The sequence below is a fragment of the Phocoena phocoena genome, chromosome 11 (assembly GCF_963924675.1).
Source record: "Phocoena phocoena chromosome 11, mPhoPho1.1, whole genome shotgun sequence".
Lineage (NCBI taxonomy): Eukaryota > Metazoa > Chordata > Mammalia > Artiodactyla > Phocoenidae > Phocoena > Phocoena phocoena.
Window position 1 is genome coordinate 14,484,136 of NC_089229.1, and position 20,092 is coordinate 14,504,227.

Sequence of the window (20,092 nt, forward strand, 5' to 3'; positions counted from 1 at the left end):
CTAGAAGGGCCAGTGATGATGACAAAGGTAGGCAGGGGCCAGACTGGCCATTGTTGGAGCCATTTTATGACACTTTATCCCAAGAGTCCACTGAAAGATTTTAATCACAACAGTGACATTCTCTCTTAAACTGGCCCTTCTAGCTCCCATCAAGATGAGACTCCAGCATCTTTTCTTGGCCAGGACCCACCCTGCCCTCTCCACTGTCCATCTCCATCCTATGGCCATCCCACCACTCTCATCCAAGCGCCATCCAAATTGAATGACAAGGAGAGAAGGGGGACAAAGGGATGAGTCCCCTTGCTGCCACCATGAGCCTGGCCAGGCCTATTCAACTAGGGGACATCTTTGAGCTAGCAAATAAGACCCTGTGCACGGCACAGATGTCTTCAAAACACGAACCTGGGTTCATGTCAAATCCTGAAGTCAAGCAGCTTAGTGTAATGAAAGGCCCATTGCTTCGTATTAGAGCAAAGTAAAAATAAAACCATCTGCAACTGAATTAATACAAAACTGCAACAAGTCAAAGGCCATGGCTTTCCTGGCACGTAAGTAAGCCCCATTCTCCCTACAAAAATACTCCCATCAACTTGGTCTAAGTAGCCTTAATATTGCTCCCTGTCAAAGGGAAAAAGGAACAAGCAAAAAGGGAAAAAAAACTCAGAAAGTCAATAAAATTCATAAATTGTTTTCCCATTTGAAAGAAGCATGAAAGTATCTCCAGCACAGGGCTGTAGTAGTTCCTCCATCTCTGCATGTTGCATATCTGAAAAGAACTGTGTTACACAGCCATTCTGGATGGCAAATTGTCAGGAACTGTTCACACATACTTTATGTCCAATAATTCCAAATTGTATGTTTGCCATAGAGAAATATCCATGCATACGAACAAGAGGATTGTACGATGACTACTTCTTGTAGTGCTCTTTGTGAGGATGAAAAGCTGTTTGAAACCTAAATATCTATCAGTAGGGGAATGGCTAAATAAATATATACCTATACCTATAGGGCTATTATATTATTATAGTAATAAAATAGTATATAACAATATATAATATGATACATAATGTAATGTAATATATAGTATAGTAGTTGATTATATTTTAGAGCCAGGCTGCAGGGGTTTAAATACAGGCTCTGCAGCAACCTTGAACAAGTTACCTAATTTTTCTAAGCCTCAATTTCCTCATCTGTAAAATGGAGACAACAATAGCATACCTGCCTCACATGACTTTTGAGAGAATTAAATGAGTTAATTCATGTTAATTATTTAGAATGGTGCCTGGCACGTAGTAATCACTCCATAATTAGTTTTTAAAATGTATAACCCTATGGAATTCTATACATTAAAAAAATGTAGTAGATCTATATGTATATTAACTGAGAACAACCTAACACATTGTTCATTGAAAAACAGTAGAATGCTATATTGGTATTCCACTATTTATAGTGTTCTACCACTCATGTTTCCAAGGGAAAAAACTACTATAAATTTTCTATGAGGGGCTTCCCTGGTGGCGCAGTGGTTGAGAGTCCGCCTGCCGCTGCAGGGGACACGGGTTCGTGCCTCAGTCCAGGAGGATCCCACATGCCGCGGAGCAGCTGGGCCCGTGAGCCATGGCCGCTGAGCCTGCGCGTCCAGAGCCTGTGCTCCGCAACGGGAGAGGCCACAACAGTGAGACGCCCGCGTACCGCAAAAAAAAAAAAAAAAATTTCTATGAGTACCTATGTATGTAAATGCATAGGGAAGTGACTAGAATTAGAGGAAGTGATCAAAAAGGACTTCATTCACCCTTATCTGATTTTAGATAGATGATAGATAGATAGACATGGATGATGGGTGGATGGATATCGACGTACACACAGATACATACACACATAGTCATAGAATGTATCCATACTATCCTTGTAATTTTTAAAATGTGGATAAAAATTAAAGGTCCAAGGACGTACAGATTATTATTCCCCTTTTATAAATGAAGAGACTAAAGCTTAAAGATGCCCAGTAACATGCTTAAGTGCATACAGCCAACAAGCCCCAGAAGAAGGATTTAAGCCCAGCTCTGCCCATGCCACAGCCTTTCTACCACCACACACTGCCTCTCCAGGCCACCCAGGAGTTGACTATGACAAAGGCTAGAAGAAAGGGCCTCCTTGTCCATACTGGCTGGAATGGTAAAAGCTAAATGCAATGGAGAATTGTGTTGTTGTTTTTGTTTTTAATTAATGAACCTTTTGGAATGTGCCATTCAGCAGTGGAGCTGAATGGTCCCTGCTGTTCCTGCAAAACAAACAAAAGTCCCTCCACCCAAGCCACTTTTGTGGCCACTTTTCTAGCCTTATCTATCCAGGGACTGTGAAAGGGACACAACTGTGGGAGGGGCACCTTCTCCAGCTAGCCCAGCACCCAGTCTCCTGACTGTCTCTGGTTTTCCTCCCATCATACTAGGAGTCTGCATAGACTGGGCACCTCACCCTGGGAGGCCCCCATTCATCCCCACCCGGAAGGGTAAGAGTATTAAAGGCCAAGATCTCTTGTCCCCATTAGCTTTGCTTTTTCCTGGGCCTCAGTGAGACAAATCGAGTCTTTTTTTTACTTTGTCTTGGTGGTTTTGAGGGTCTCTTCCAGTTCTAATAGCCAAAGAACATTAGAAATTTTCCTTTAATTTTCTGTATTTATACCCTAATATGATGAGGACGATGGTAATTAGTTCTCAGTCCCATAAGATGATGTTTAACTAAAACCTCTGGCCATTTTGGCTGTCTTCATATTTCTAAGGAAAACTCCCCAAATAGATAAGTAAGGCATTCTTCAAATGTTAACTGTCCATTTCATCCTGGTCCTAGGAAGCGTCGTCTGCCTTAGAATATCAAGGGTAATTGAAAGTTGAAAAGTTTTGGAAGAATGGCGTAACTAAGAATGGCTTTAGCCTTACCATACAGTAACTGGGTGACCTTGAGCAAGCACAGTCTCTCTCAGACTCAGTGTTTTCCTTTGAAAAAAATAGGTGTAATACCTACTCTTGAAGATGCTGGGTGGATGAAAGACATGGGATCTGAGAAGTGCTTGAACCTAGTGGGAGTCCGCGAGATGTCCCTTCCCTCCTTCTACAAACAGCAGCTCTCCTCTTTCCAGAGTTACTAAGATGTCGACAGCCTGGGTCCGCTCCCCAAGTGACTGGCTCCTCTCTGAAGTCTGATCCTTTTTATTTTCCTTAAGTCACAAAGCCCAGTGTAAAGTGTAATTGCGTGTTTGTGAGTGAGAGAGAATAGATCAGGCTTCTTTGAAAATGGCTTCTTTGCTAAAACCACAACCTCAGATCTGATACCAAAAGAATCTGCTGGCACTGGTCCCTGTCAAAACAATTCGGAGACATCCAGAGACCATCCTCCAGAGCTGGCAGTGGGCCCCCAAGCTGAGCCTCACTCTCGAATTCCCAACAGGCTCAGGCTCAGGGGGCAGGCCCCCAGCACTCTATCGCACAGCCCCATGCTTCTGTGCAAAGGAGAGCTTGGCATTCTGAAGCAAAGTTCTCTCTCTCTACTGCTCCCGCCCCCTGTAGAAACCACACGGACACACAGACGCACGCACGCACGCAGGCACGGGCACACACACCCCAATTTTCAGAAGGCTCTTGGCACTGCCCACCCCTTCCTTAGCTGGACAGAGCTGTGGAGCAGAAAGCAGGCCAAGGCTGCCTTCTTCATTCCTAGTCCCCCCCCTTCCCTCCTCCAGAGTCAAGGTATTGTCAAGAGTTTCAGGGGCAACGACTGGTGGGGAGGGGGCTGCAGACATCGTAGCTGCTGCCAAGTCCTTTTCTTTCTGTCACAGTATGTTTTATAAGCCCGCATGTAGTTTATTCTTCTAAACACTTCGCTAGGGTGCAGGGCCTGGAGTTGCCATAGCAACACCTTTTAACTCCTCCTCATCCAGAAGGCAATGCCAATCCCCAGGGCTTTGGGGGAGAAAGGCAAAAAGAGACACCTGTGGATGAGGAGAAAGGAGAGGGAAGGCCATAGGGGATTCCTTAGAGAGGGCCTTCACCCAGCAACATGGCACCCGGCCACGAAGAGAAAAGAGCCAGGAAGGTCCTGGAAGAGGAAGCTGGTGGGCTGGCATAAGCATTTTTCATGGACTACAGTATTGATTGGTGGGGTCGTAGGGGTCAAGGGGAATGGAAACGTCTACACATTTCCTTCAGGGAGAGAACAGGCCGGCATCAACCCAGACAGACTGGAAACCAGAAGGGCTGTGAGCTAGGAATACTGGGAGCCACCTACTGGACACCAGCAGGGGACTGTAAGGCAGCAGAGGTCAACAAGCCGGTAGCCCACATCCACACCTCCCATTTTTAAAAGCATTATCTCATCCCTGCCACTAGTGCAGTGCACCGAACTGAGGCAGAACAGTTTTGGATCGGTGCCAGCAGTATCGAAGTTTTTTTGTTTCTTTTTTATTTTTGCTACCATAATGTTCTTGTCTTTGGGTACTTCCTGGTAACTTTGCTTTTCTCTGGGCAGTCTACTGAGGAGGGGGATGTGGGAGGATTTCTTAAATAAATCCAGAGAAATTACAAGAAACTTTCCGTATTAGCCCAGACACACAGCAGGAAACCTAAGCAGTGAACGGAGTCAGGCAGTGGCCCCCCTGGAAGCGGTCCCCTTGCTCCTGTTTCCTCTCTTCCCTGGTGAACTTCCAGGGTGGAAACCCAAAAGCCAAGAGCAAGGGGGAGGCATGAGGTCTCCCTCTCCCCACACACCAACATCCAAGGGAACACACCCAAGCCATTGTCAAGCGGGGACGACGCCCTGACTCCAGCTGGCTCCGGGCCCCAACTATGCGCTCTTCCCTGAGCAAGACCAGAGCCCGCTGCCACCACCAGCAGTTCCCAGCGTTACTCAGGCGGGAGTGACACCCACGGGGTGAGGGCTGTCAGAGGAGGAGAAAGAAAAGCTTCCAGGCCTCAGGCAGCCCCAGAGAATCCTTCCAGGCAATCCACAAACCCAGGGGCCAGTCAGGTTCCCCAGGGAGAGGGAAAGGTGCACAACACAGGCCCCAGGAAACCGCTAACACGAGTGACCCCGGGCCACACAAACACCCGTGCCTGCCGACTGGACTGACCTGCTCAGCACAGCTACCTCCCTTGCTTCTCCTAGGCCTGCCAGGCCCACCAGCGGTGCCTCTCCTCGCCAGGCCCCTGCCTCCCCGCCCTCCTCCCCTGCAAGCACATTTGTGGAGGCCCACACCAGGACCCAGTGGAAAATTTCTTTCCCCTTTATGACTGTCCTTAAAACACACATGCTCCATTCTTCACCTCTGAATCTGCACAGGCAGAGGGTGGCTAGACTGTGTCTTACCGCACTCCCCAGCCCATGTACACACACACACACACACACACACACACACACACACACACACACACACACACACAGCAAGGGCCACTGGACTTGCATGCCTTATGAGCTGGAAAGGAGACGAGAGATGTTTTCCAGCTGCTACTCCACCTCTAGCCAACCATGCACAAGTGTCCCGAACACTCCCAAACAAGTTCTCCCAAGGGCACACTCTCAAGGCCGTTGATATGGTTCTACTTATTACTGAGTCTCTAATCAAGACACTAAGTCCGATTTGGAATAGTCACCATGATGTGACCCTTGGCATCTTTTTTCTTTTGGTGACAAATCTGTTTTCCACTGCTCAGTCTCCCCCTCCCCACACACATTCAAAGAAAAGGAATAGCCTTCCTATGAATTCTCACAGCTATGTGATAAGTGATCCCTCACACACGCCACCTCCTGCTTGCTATCAACACTCTCAAATACAGTTCCTCCGGGGAGGGTCAACCCCACCGCTTTCTTCTCATTTTTCCCCTTAAATCCACCCAAACTTGGCAGTCCAAGAAGCTCAGTTAGCACTTGCCTAGGGAGTGTGAGGCGGGGTTAGGTCTCAGTGAAAAGAGAATGAACTTAGTGGGGAGATGGTGAAAACTCAGAAAACTTCAAGTTTCTCTCTCCTGCAACTTTCCCTGCACATGGCTGGCAACTTTCTTTCTTTCTTTTTTTAACTATTCATCATCCCAGCACTTTAGTTGGCATTCCAAGTTTTAGAAACACTCTCCCCACCTTTCTCCCTCAGCCTGTCCTGTGATAGTGAAAAGGGAAAATTTCCAGATGTCAAAAGGACCGGTAAGGACCTCACGCCCTAAAAGAGCATGGCTGCAAGGGGTTCACGCAGCCTCTGTGGGTTTCTCTGCAGGGCATCTCCCCCCTCGGTCATGCCGGAACCCCTGCCCCAGGAACCTGAGTATCCCCACCTCGTCCCAAGCCCAGGCAGAGAAAAGGAGCGGGGCTCGCCATGCCACCCGGAGCAGCGCCCAAGTCCGGGCTGCAGCGCGCGAGCTGGCACCGCGGGGGCTCTGGCGGGGACACCGGGAGCGCTTACCGATGTCAGAGTTGCAGAAGGCGTCCTGGGGGTGGCTGGGCGAGCATGTGCACGCCTCGGCGCCCCAGTCCCCTAGACTCCAGCTGCCCAGGAGCACGACGAGCCCGAGCCAGGGAGTCATTGCCGCTGCCGCTGCCGCTGCTGGCCTCTCCAAAGTTGCCTTGCGCGCCGCCGGCGGGGTCGCCGCAGCCTGAGCTCACCCGCCCTCCCTTGCGGGGCAACTTTGGCTTCGGGCGCGCCGCCCTCCGAGTGCCCAGCGGGACGGGATGGGGTGCGGCGAGGCTGCCTCGGCGCTGGCGCACGACTGGGCGGGTGGGCAATCTCTCCGGACGAAGCAGCGGGAGCTGGAGCAGGAGCCCGAGGAGCAGGAGGAGGAGAAGCTGTCCGAGCGTCCGCCCGCTGCCTGCTCTACGCGGTAGCCCGGCGGCAGAGTGATATAGCGCGGGTCCCCCGGGCACCCCCTCTCGGGCGCGCGAGGCCCGCCGTCTCGGACCAATGGCAGAGCCGCATTACCTCATCGGCCCTCCAAAAAAGGGGCGGGGCCGGGGGCGCGGGGCGACGGGGCGGGGCCGCCCGTACCGTTCAGATCCTTATAGGGAATAATGCAGCTGTGGGCACGCGAGTGGGTGGGCTGGACGCGCCTCCGAGACGCACTGGCAGAGGGGCCCTCCGAGCGGCGCCCCCGTGCCCTTCCCGCCTGCACCCTAGCCACACGTCCACCCCGCCCTCTGGACGCCTCTGACCCAAACCGGAATCAACTACCACCAACCCCTTGGCAGGTCAGAGCTGACCCTGTCCCGGAGGCCTCGACTGCGCCTGGTGGAAAGGATAGGCAAAGGCTAACTCTCTACCTTCTCTGGAGAGAGCAGGGTCAGAAGGGAAAGAAGCAGGTTGATGACCATCCCCCATACACTCCCACCCCTTGTCGCCGCCTCCCCTGACTTTCCTGTCCACGAGGAAGCCATCTGCCTTTTGGAGCTGGCTGTAATAAAAAGTTGTTTCCTGGGCTCAGGCAGAGTAAATTGTGAAGTCATTCAACAAACACTGTTCTGGATGCTGGGATGAGCAAAACAAACTCTTTGCTCCCTTGGAACTTGAAGGCAATACATCAGTAAATACATGAGTACATACGGTGATTTTCTAAGGTAATAGTGCCATGAAGAAAACGAAACAGAGTAATGGGTTAGAAATGACTGGGGAGGGTGCTGCTGTCTATGGGATAGTAAGGAAATGTCTGTCTGAGGAGGTGACATCCTGGCTGAGATGTGAACAAGAAGCCTCAGCCATGTGTCAGTCTGGAAGGAGAGAACAGCAAGTGCAAAGTCCCTGAGCCTATTTGAAAAGCAATAAGTAGAAAGGGCGGGCGGAAATGGTAACTCCACCTAGGGCAGACAGGTCTCCATCCTTCAGCAAGGAACTTGAGGGTGAACTGATCCAAAACTGGGATAAAACCAGATCCTGGAGAACTATCCAGGATCTGAGACTATGAGCTATAATAGATAACTGCTAATAACTAATACTGTGACTATTCTTATTATTCAGTAACATCTTGATTCTGCCTTATATTTTCCGTATCTCACCTCATTACATCTCACAGTAATCCTTTTAGATAGGGAAAACACCAAGTATTATACACACTTTCCAGATGAGGAAACTGGCACAAAAAAGTGACATTATTTGGCAACCAGCCAGGAACTCAGTTCACTCACTCCCACCTTAAGAGAGGCTTTTGTTTTCTTGGACTTTAGCAGCAGTTTGCTTTAACTGTGCAAATGCCCTTTTGCAGCTGGAGCCTTCTATCATTCTATTCTTGGGTCGCTCTCACTTTCGCTCCCAACCCATCCCATTTGGAAAGAGACTTAAATGATTTGGCAATAGAAATGCTAGAAGTTTGGGACAAAATAAGGACTAGGAAATACTGCTCAGAAATGCAAGTTCAACCTCTTTCTCAGAAACTCCTCTGTTTACACCTCAGAAAAGTGACATTGGAATGGGAGAATCAGAAAATTTCACTGGAAATGGTATTTCCAAGAACATTTTTTAAGCTCCTTTTTTCTTCTTAAAAATTTTAGCTATAAGGAAGGGAATCTAGTTTCCACATTTTTCTGTCTTGTCCCCTTCCCAACTTTTAAGACCCTTCCCACCTTAACTAACTATAGCTCGACCTAGAGAGAGCTTTCCTTCTCTCGGTGTTTACTTTAGAACTTTGCGCCTTGTTTCGTGGGATCTAGTTGTACTATTTCCCCAACCACACTAGAAAGACTTGGGGGCCTGAGATATTTGGCCACACTGCTTTTTAGCCCTCAGAGTGCAAAATTGGGTCCCTGGAGACATGGATATGGGTGTGGCCAACAACCCATTGAGTCTTGAGCAGTGGATGCTCTGTATGCCACTCCAAGGATCCAGGTTGAATGAGGGCATACTTGGTCGGATTTTAGAGTTTCGTTTATCCCTGCACGGTGCCAGTCATGTGGAAGGTTTTATAAGCCTTTCCAGACCAAATCCACTTTGGATAAGCATCTTACGTGTAGAGGTCCTCTCTTCTCTCTTTTCTTCTCACTTTAATGTTTTGTCAAAATTACCAGTAGTTTTTCCAAGGGAAGGCTTGCCGAGAATATGAGTATCAGAAATAACTTTTGCTGAACTTCAAGCAGCAGTTTCTGTATAGAAAACATCTGAAGCTTTTGATTATGGCAGCTCCTTAATTATGTAAGTGTGAGAGCAAACAGATTGTTTTCCAAGCTGAAAGGTAATAAAATTGCCTTTTGGTTTATTTCCTCTCTCTCCCTATCCTAAGCTGGGCCAGTGTCTTTGGAGTTCAGCTTCCCTTTCGGTTGGGAAATTCTCCCTAATGTCTAACCTGAGGAGACTTCCTTTGCCCATCCATGTGAGGTCAGCTCAGTCCTCACGTTGAGGAAAAGAGAAAGCAAGCTTCGTGAATCCTTGTAGAGGGGAGCCTTACTGCTGGGGTCAGGCCCTCCAGCAAGCAGACCTCACAGCCATCAGTCTGGATGTCATGGTGTCCATGGACCTATAATATGTAAGAATTGCTTTTACAAGGCCACTTCAGAAGCTAGATGGAGTGGGCCTGGGGCTAATGGTAAGAATGAAGATATCGGCTCCCCACTTTCTCTTGACAGCTAAGGACAATGATAGATTTATAAACCCCAGAAGAACTGAAGAAATTTCTAAATCTGTCTTGTCCACCCTCCTTCCTTTCGAGTTCCAGGATGCTAGAATCTATGGAAGTCTCTTATATTAGAGGTCCTGAAAAATGACCTCAAAGACTACCCATCCTCATTTTATAGTTGGGGAAAATAAGGTTCAGCCAGGGGAAGGAATTTGCCCAGAGTCTCACGGTTAGCTTGTGGCAGAGCCAAGATTTTGCTGCGGCTGCCTGATTCCTTACCTGGGCTCTCTCCCACCCACTCATGGGCCTCAGTCCCCCCCAGCTGCAGCACGTGACCTAACGTTTATACTCTTCTGCAGCCACTCGCAGTCCTGAATCTGCATTTCAGATCTATAGATGAGTTTCGGAGTCCCTTTGCACAGTGCCCAAGAAGTAGAGAATTCTGCCTGCACTGACTAAATCGTTCTCTGTTATGATAATAATCACCTCTGAGCCAATCATAATGAATACAGCTCTGTACTCCTCAGAGGTTTATCTCTTTTGTGTTTACTTTTCCCTTTCTAAATTATCTAATACCTTGTGAAAACATTTCAAACATATTGCTGCAAAGAGACACATGAAAATTTTCTTTCTGGGGGACAAAAAGAGACTGGGGTGAAAAAAAAAAAAAAGCAGAAGACCTGAGATTTGTTCCAAAGGTTGCTGCAGAGCAGTTGTGTGTGTGGGCAAGTCACCTCACCTGTCTAGACTCAGTTTTCCTGTTTGTTGGATGAAAGATGTAACTCAGTGACCTCCAAGATCCCCCCTGGCTGGAAAGTCTCAGAATCCATGGAAAAGTCTCAAGCGCAAGGTGAATGTCTCTGAAGGGAAGATAGATCTTGCCATTTAAACAGGTTTGAGACAAATCAAACCTGACCAAGACTGAAGCATGTCCATCAATCTGTCAATCAACAATGAGTTTCTATTCTGCTTTCTGCTCTCTCCTTCAAGACTCAGGCTGAAAACAAAGATTGTGATGGCAAAGGCATAGGAGAGATTGAGGGTCTTGTCCCTGATAGAGCCCCACTGTAATTACTCGTTTATCTGTCTTTTTGCCTCTTGGGTCATAAGCACTAAAAGGTCAGGAAATATGCCTTTTGTTATCTCCATACCTTATTTCCAAAATTCATTGAACTTCTCTACTGCCTTAAGACCACAGCTTAAATGTCACCTCCTCCAGAAAGCCTTCTACGATTCCCATCCCCAGTCTTTGTCAACCCCCTTCCATGTTATCCTGTGCTTCTTTCTTTCACACCACTTGTCTGATTATAAAGTGATTGTTTACCTTCCTGGATTGTAAGCCCTTTGAAGACAGTGTTAGTGATAAAGATCGAGTGTTGGTAACAAAGAAGTCAATAAGTATCGGTTGAATGAATGGAATTGATTCGGCCCCACTGGCCCCTTTCCAGTATTCAGATAGGCAGGTGGTAGCTCCTTGGAGAGCTCACAGAGCCCTATCCCTCTGGCCAGTGCTAGGGGGCACTGTAAGCCAGAGAACACCCATTCCCTCAGCCTGCATCCTCAGCCAGTCTCACTGAGAAGGTGGGAGAAGCACAATTCCATGCTAGTCAGTGGGGTGTGGGTGCCTTTGAGTGGGTGAAGCTAACCCCTCCCATCTGCAGTGGCCACAAAGCTCTCAGTCAGCATCCCGTCTGGGTCCTCAGCTGCCCAGCTTCTCCACCCCCAGGCTGGCCACATGTCAACCCAAGGGGAGCTGTGCTCTCAGGAAGCTACATACTTGTGAATCATGGGTTTGTGGGGATTGGGGAGATCTGGGAACACAACAGAGGATGCCATGGTCCTACCCTTCCAGGGCAGAGCTGGCCTCTGGAAATTAAACCTGGTGAAGGTACTGACAAGATGTGAGACATTTCTGCTGCTGTGTAGGGAAACACCTCTTTTCTTTCCCGCCCCTTCTCTTCCAGACCCCAGCCTCAGTGGCTTTCCCCAAACCCACAGTCCATCTGAAAGTCATTACATTCAAAATAGCCTTTTCCAAGCAACAGACAGCCCTGGTCCACACATCACCATGAGCCCTGGCCAGACCCTCAGCAGGGTTGCTGCCCAGCACTGGGGAATTATGGACCTAAGGTGGTAGGTACTTCAGGTTCTCTCTGTGTCTGGCACCAGCAGGGAGTAAACACCTTTCCTCACTTCCATCTGGAGCCAATTTCATGGCAGTAAAATTGCAGAGCGTCTCTTGCCCCAGCTCTCCCCCAGCCCTGCCAAGGAGTGAAGACCCCTTAGTGTGAGTCTCTGGCTGAATTCACCTGAATCCTGGGGTTTTCGCATTTCTTTCCACAGAGAATTACTCCCAGAGATTTTAAGCCAGAAAACACATGTGCACAGTGGAGACATTTTGTGCCCCACTTTCTGGGGTGGTGGGAGATGGGAAACAGAGCTAATATTCCAGCACTTGCTCTTTTTTTTTTTAAAGTGACTGTGTGCTCAGTTGGTCGATTATTTCTGTGAAGGGTAATATGCAGTAGAGGCAGAACTTCTCCTCCTCGACCCTGTCTTAATGTCTTCCTTATGCCCATGGAGTTCGTGTTTTTTTTTCCTTTAAAAATGAGTAGCTCCTTTGTGGTTTCTTTGAAGGTTGCATGCTCAGCTTTGCACAGAAGACACACATGAGCGTCTCTGCCTGGTGCTGTGTGGCTTTGGAGGGAATGGGGTGGACAGACAGACATAGGGTTGCTCTGCTGTCAGACTGGGCTGCAAATCCTGCTTCTGCCAAGGTGCTTGAGCTCTCTTTGCTTGAACCTGCTGGAATTGAAATTGACTTATCCTGTGCAATGGGGATGTCCAGAGAGCAGGTGATGCTGTCGATCACATCCTTCTCTAAACTCGGCTGCTGAGACTCCAGTCTCTCTGGGTTTTTGCTTTCTGCCTCCAACGGTACCTTCTCAGTCTTCTTGGCAGGCTCTTTAGGCTCTTCCTGCCACTAAAATGTAGGTGTTTCCAAATTTTCGGTCCTTGGCTCCCTTCTCATCCCTTCCCTTCCTTTCCTTTTCCTTCCTTCCCCTTCCCTTCCCTCCTAGCCTCCACACTCTCCCTGGCTAATCCCACCCTCTCCCCTGGATCCACCTACCACTCTGCTCTGTGCCCTAGAATGGACACTGTAAGCAGCAGTATCCCTCTGAGCTCTTGTCTAGATCCAGCTTCCCCCCGGAAAGTTTCACCTGGAGGGCCCATGGCCTCCTCAGTCCCTAAGGGTCCAAACTCATTGTCTTTTCCTCTCAGCTCTCTCTGGTGTTACCCATCCCCGCCACTGGCACCATCATTCACCAAGTCCAGTAGAATCTCACTCCGCACACCTCTTCTAACCATCCCTTTCTCCCTGTTCCCACCATGTCTGCCTTGGATCAGGCCCAGGTAGTCTTTCCCGACGATTTCAATAGGCACATAATTGCTCACTCTGTCCAGAGTCTTTCTGTATCAAATTCAACTTTTGCACTGCTGCTGGTGTAAAGTTTTTCAAATATAAGTCTGAAATCATGCTGTCCTTTGCTTAAAAATGATTCATTTGTTCTCCATGGCTTTCTGAACAGTCTTAAACTCCAAAGCAAAGCATACAAGGCTCTCTGTGATCTGACTCTTCTCAGGGCCCCACAGAGGGGGGCCATTCGAGCAGCATACAGTGGGGTTGCTACCGCTGTAGTCACACAACAGCATGTCCTGTCCTTGCTTATCTCTTCCAACCTATGCCCTCGTTCCCATCTTCCAACCTTTTAGGTTCTGGCTATCAGTTTCCTGCCTCTGAGGCTTGTTCACACTGCACTTTTTGCCTGGAATCCACCTTCCATCTTTATGTCCCTGACCCTCATCTCTCAGGATCTTTATCTTTCCGGATTCAACTTGAATCAGCTCATGGATGTTTTCCTGACCCTCTCTCTGCCTCAGCGGAGCTGACGACTCCCCCGAGGTTTCTCCTTCCTCACTCCCCTCCCACCCACACAGTATCCCCCAGATTTACACGGTGCCTCCCACACTCTGTTGCCCCTAGTGGTTAATACGTCTTTCTCTCCCTTAGACAGCAAGCAAATACAGGGGCGTTTTCAGTCTCTAGCTCAGCGTCTGCACATCGTAGGCACTTACCAAATACTGAGAGAATAAACTAACCAATGAATGGCAGAGAAAATAGGGGGAGGGACAGTCAGTGTATAAGCTTCACAAATTCACCATAATAGAGTTTCTGGAATCCAGCTTCTTGGGTCCAGAAAGTCAACTATAGATTCAGCTCCCAGAATTAATCAGTCCCAGGGACACTGAGATTCAAAAGAGACCAGCAAATTCCATTGTCTTTGGTTCCAATGAGAGATTTAATTGTCATGTCATGTCATGTCAACACAACCCTCATAGTTTTCCTGATAATCATAGGGAGCTTTGTATGAAGCTAGTTTCTCATCAGAAAGTTGCTTTGGTGTGTATGGAGTCTGAACACAGGGAATGAGGTCACAAGTTTATTTCAGCTGAGATACTGTGGAATTCTCCTTCTTGCTGAGGGAGTCCTTGGCCAAGGGCACGACAATGCCCACACCTGCTGGCAAGAGTCCCTCTCCCTGGTCAGTGACAAGACCAGACACATATTGCTGACTTTAACCCCTTTGGTCTTTCTATTCTTCTGCTCCAAACTTGCCACTCCTCCCTTCTTTTGCCCAGACTTTTTCTGCACCAGGAATATCATGATCCGTTTGGTTTCTATGTTTTAGATTACAGTCACCTTCCAATAATGACCCTCAGGTCAACAAGTCTGGGTTTTGGGTTTTGAACTCTCCCCTTACTGTGTCTTGATTTACTACCACAGATGGCTAAGCACATGCATGGTGTGTGAATTTATAGCTTCAGTGTTCAGAAGACAGAAAGCCTTCTTTCCATTGCTCCACTGGCAGTCTCTATTTGCATCACAACTTACATGTCACACTGTGTTCATCAGCTCTGGAGAGAAAGTACAGGGTTCCCTCCTTCCTGCCCTCCTTCCTTCCAATTTCCTTAGACATTGACTGGTTGTCCACTAGTACACAATAAGCACTGAGGGTCTAACAGTGAACAAGGCACAGACCTACCCTCAAGGAGTTCCCAGTCTAGTGGGAGAGAAAGATGTGAAAACAATAGTGGGTGGTGTGAACTATAACAGGAGGGTCAAGTGTGCCATGAGATGTTGGGCCACCCTACCAGGAAATGGGGAGGTATTTGGAAACCCATATTATGGTGAGATAGAGAGCCAGAGGTGGGAGAGAACTGTGGGTCATCAAATCCAATCCCCTCATTTTACCGATATAGGAAAAGGTCCAGAGATGTGGGCTTCTTTATGGTCACACAGGATTACTGGCAAAGGCGAGACAAGAAATTAGACCCCTTAGTATCTCATCATCTTCCCATCACTCCAGACTCCTCTAATTCAGTGCTGGGCCCATGAGAATTAGATTAGTATTAGATTAGAATTAGATGAGATTAATTCATAAATAATTATTTTCCTGTCCTGTAACATTCATCAACCTTGGGATGATAAGCTGAAAAGATTTCTAAGACAAGAGAAAGGAAAGGGAACTTGCATTAGTGGAGTACCTGCTATGTACAGGCACTTTCAATACAGTGTTTGCTCCAATCCTCACAACCCTAAAAAGGAGATATTATTTTATGTCCATTTTACAGCCAAGAAAACAGAGGCTCAAAAATTAAATTTCTTACAAGGAAGGAGTGGCAGAGCTGTGATTCAGACCTAAGGTCTCTTTCCAAACCAGCAGTCCTTCTGGAGACTGCAAAGTCACTGTACCCATAGGTTCATGAAGTGCTGGTGACTTCCTCTTCATCTTTTGGGTTCCCATTGAGTACTCAGAGCTCTTGATCACTGTATGATGCAACCAAGCAGAAGGAGACCTGGTACCTCCACAAGGAGGGCCAGTGAGGGAGCTTTTATTAGCAGGCAAGTGAAATGCATCATCTCTTGTTTGACCTGATTTGCAGTGGAGAAAAGGCAGGAGAAATCATAGGGCAGGCAATATTTGGGGGTAAGGTTAGGTCCTTCATTACTCTGAATGTGAACAGATGCCACCAGAAAATTACATTTGTATGACCAGAAAAGGGCCCAGAATCTAGAGGCAAACTGATGGAATAGTGATCAGTATTTTTTAACAGCTTTTGAATATGGCTTCATTTCCTCCTGAAATTTTAAGCATACGATTGAGGAAATATACCAAGTTTTTGTCTCAGTTCTGCCACACACAATAGCTGAGTGACCATGAGTAAATCAATAAACCCCCTTTCTTTAAATGTAAAACCAGGAGTTTAGATTTTATGATCTCTCAAAACTTCCCAATGGAATATTCTGGAAGGCAGACTGACAAGGGGGTTAGGGACCAAGGCTTGTGATGTCAATAAACCTGAGTTTTGATCCTTCTTCGCTTTTTCACTGTGACATTGAACAAGTTCCTTAACCTCTCTGAGCCTCAGATATCTAATGGAAGAGAAATTCATAGTATCTTCATGAGGATCAAACAAGGTATAGTGAATAAGGCACTGGTACAGTCCTGACACATAGTAAATTCTCGCTGAGAACCTGTATGGACCAGAGTGTGGCCCTACAGCTACAGAAAAGAATGAGACCCCTGCCATCAAGTAGCCTATTGTCTATCAATCTGTGTTTATGAAGGAAGAGCATATTCCCATATCCTATCCCCTTTGACCATGTACATAATACCCAAAGAAGGGATGAGGGGAAGGAGGCAGCAAAGGAAACCAAAACTTGATAGTAATAGCTAATTCTTACAGAGTGCCTATTGAGTGCAGGGTGTTCTTCTAGGCAGTTTGTGTATATTAATTCATACTAATCTTTATAATGAAAGCTGTGAGGTAGATGAGATTATTCTCACCATCCCTTTTTTCTTCAGGTATAGAAACAAAGGTACAGAGAGATTATGTAACTTGCTCAGGATTACATGGGCAGGATGCTGCAGTGCTGGGATTTAAATCCAGAGCAGTCTGGCCCAAGAGTCCATGCTCTTAACCACCCTTCCAGCCTGCCTCTTCAGGGTGAAGGTGAACACGCAGAAAATGGCAAGGATACAAGGGGCCAATGCCCAATGTCTGTCGCTGGGTGGGTCTTCCTTCCCAGAATGCCTTGCACCCATCAATCAAAGTGTGTAGGAACATGAATCAGCTATGGTCTCTATCAGAAGGACACTTAGTAGGGCAGAGAGTACATCAGCAGGCCCTACTGAAGAATAATCTTCATGGGGTCAAGGTGATTTCCGCCTTGGGATGAGCACAGAAGCTAGAATCAGAACACTTATTCAAGTCCCATCTCCTCCATCTACTGAGTTTCTCTCTAAACTTATATTTACTCTCCATAAAGTGAGGACAAACATTTAATTAACAGAGGTAGTTTTAAGGATCAAATAATAAATAACTAACATTGACTGAGGATTTATTATGTACCAGGTCCTGTTTTTGTACTTTACAGGTACAAATGTATTTAATTCTCAAAACTCTAAGATGTAGGGGCTGTTATTATCATACCCGTTTTATAGAAAAGAAAGTTGAGGCATAGAGAGGTTCAGTAATTTGGTCGAGATCACACAGTTAATAAGTCGTGGAACCAGAATTGGAAGTTCAGCGTCCAGTTCTGTGCTCCTTACCACCTCTCTGCACTCCAGTGATGGGTTGAAAACATTTTGCAAACACTAAATGTCATTGTTGTTTATTCTCTTACTTCCATGTCTTAAGTCTTTGTTCATGCTGTTCCCTTGGCCTGTAGTGCCTTTCCTCCTCTTACCTGACTACCTCTTACTTGTCTAGAGGGGTGAAAAGTGAGGTTCTGGAGCCCCCAGTGGTGTGTTGGAGCTGCCTCACCCTGGCTTATGAGAGCTGATGGTTAAATTTTCTGGAATTTTCCCAGTCAGCCGGTAAACATGGCTATTATTAAATATGTAATTATATAAACTTACAATCAAATTATATTAAAAACACAGGTAATGAATACTTAAAACTCATCACCTCATTATTTTATTATGTTATACTCTAATCTATGCTCTTGAGGTTATTTCCAGCTATTAAATCTGTATGGCAGAAATAGTCTTCCCAACTCTGCATTCTGTGACATCACACTGGTAACTTAAAATTGGCCATGATGGGAGTATTTATACCATAGTAATTGGCAGGTGCTACAAACCAGGCTTTTTGTCCTGGAGAGCTATTTGTTAAGTATTTACCAGCACACCACTGCCATTTATTAACTGTGTGATCTTGGACAAGTAACCTTTCTGTACCTCAGTTTTCTCATCTGTAAAATAGGGAGAGCATTAGTGCCTACTTCACAGAGTTGTGAGGAATAAACATCATGCACGGGAAGGACTTAGCAGAACTCCTGGTACAGAGTCAGCCATCAGTGAGTGGCCACTGTCAATATTATTATTAAGGCAATCGTATTATTATCATTAGTCATCATCTCATACAAGCAGCCTCTCCTTCCACCCAAGCTGGGTTCCACCATCAGAGATTATCTGTGACTTGATATTCATCACAGTGCACTGGGATTGTCATTTTCTGTGTCATTTTCCCTCTTTAGGAGGCGAGCTAGTTGACAAAATCTAATTGAGTTTTCTGAGCACTTAGCCCAATGCCTGACACACAGTAGGTCCTCAACAAACTGTTAGATTAGATTGTTAGTGAGGAAAGTGTTTCGAAGCTACTGAAAAACCAGAATTAGGGAACTTGGAGGTTTCTCTAATCACATTACAAACTTTTAAGAAATTCTTCTCCACATCCAAGCACTGCTGGAATACTGTGTTTAGGGTTCATGTCTTGGGAGTACCTTATAATGTGGTCATTTTGGAATTTCAGGAACTAAAAGCCCCCTGACTTGGTGCCCAGACAGACCCACCACACACTGAACTCTTTTATAACGAAGTTCTCAGTGTGTATAATATGGAGCCCCTGTGATAGTCTTAGCATGTCAAGAATATGACCAGTAACTTTCCAAACCGCTTGAAGGTAGCTGGAACTGCCTCTGCCTCAAGTATTTAGAGAAAAAAGATTTTGATGTCACGTCAACAAACTCTTAAAGAGACTGCACATACCTGGAGTGCTTTTCAAGGCCTAGGAGCCAGTGATTGGAGGCTGATTTCAGGGAGAAGGGAGGGGAGAGGCTAAAGGCATGTTGAAAAATCATTTTTTGTCTGTTGTTCCTTTGTATGAACTGGTTGCTGGCTTCTGCAACACCCAGTAATTAAAATGGCTGGAATGCTTTGCATTTTTACAGCATTGTGAAGGCGGCTCAGAGGCCTAGAGCTGGAGCCAGCTGGAGGCCCAGGGATCCTACCCCTTGGCCTGGCAGAGGCGGCTGGCATCTGCCTTAGGTGGTGGTGGCGGGGGGAGTTGGCGGCAGGAGGGAGGGAGGAAGTCAAAGGTCAGCAATAGTTCCCACTGCTCTTCTCCTTCCTTAGTCAGGTGCATCCAGGTGCACCACCTCTAGAAGGAAGGTCCACATGGGCCACCCACCTTCTGGAAGTCTGTAGTGATTAGTGGTGCTGCCTAGGAATGGTAAACAATGATATAGCTCTCCTTTATTAACTATCTACCCTGTGCCAGGTCCTGTACCAATAACGTTATGTATGTTATCTTTTTTCAAGAAAAAATCTCAGACCGTATCACTCTCCTGCTCAAAACTCTCTCTGGATCCCTCATGCGTTTAAAATGAATTCTAAATGCCTCCCGCTTCCATCCCCCACATGATATAGTCCCCACCAGCACTGTCCTTCCCCCACTCTCCCTTCAGCTCACCATGTTCCCCACCATGCTGGCCTCCTTTCCATGTTTCACCAAGCCCAGTCTGGTTCCTGCTCCAGGACTGCCCCATCTCCTCCCTTGACCTTCCCAGGTCCAGCCATGTCCGGTTCCTTCTTGTGGTTCAGCTTCCAGCTCAGATGTCACTTTCTCAGAGACATCTGCCCTGGCTGAAGTAAGACAACCATCCCCAGTCACTTGTGCCTCCCATTGCCCTGTGTTTCAAGTTTATTTCCTTTTCAGTACTTATTGCTGTCTGGAAAAAAAAACTTACTTGTTTATTTTTTATTCATTGTCTTTTCTATCTAAAATAGAAGCTCCTTGAGGTCAGGGCCCTTGTCTATCTTTTCTCTGGTGTATCCACAGCACCTAGATCAATAGTCAATAAATATGTCGAGATAATGAATCTTCACAACAACCCAACAATCTGGACATCCTTGTTCTGATCTGCCAGGTGAGGAAGGGCGGTTAAATAGCTTGCCCAAGGTCACCCCATAGGAAGCGATGTTCCCAGGTCTGTCTGACTACTAAGCCCATGCTTTGGGATGAGTATGCATAACCTTCCCCCATGCACAGCTACTTTAGAAAATAATGGAAAAGATGGTATCTGCACTTCAAGGGAAGGAGTCAGGACTCAAGGCTAACTATGAGTGCTTTAGTAATGTAACGGTGGTGGTACCAAGAAAGAAGAATGTAAA

The 20,092-nt window shown here is 46.9% G+C and overlaps 2 protein-coding genes across 3 annotated transcripts in view; one reads left to right on the plus strand and one right to left on the minus strand.

Moving 5' to 3' along the window:
• TIMP3 (TIMP metallopeptidase inhibitor 3) overlaps positions 1-6,897 on the minus strand; it is a 54,062-nt gene extending 47,165 nt beyond the window's left edge. Inside the window, exon 1 of the mRNA XM_065886997.1 lies at positions 6,443-6,897. Coding sequence (XP_065743069.1) covers positions 6,443-6,563 — 121 coding nt within the window. The 5' untranslated portion in view covers positions 6,564-6,897. The remainder of the gene's footprint in view (positions 1-6,442) is intronic.
• Positions 1-20,092, plus strand: part of SYN3 (synapsin III) — a 411,579-nt gene that overhangs the window by 167,669 nt on the left and 223,818 nt on the right. The window lies entirely within an intron of this gene.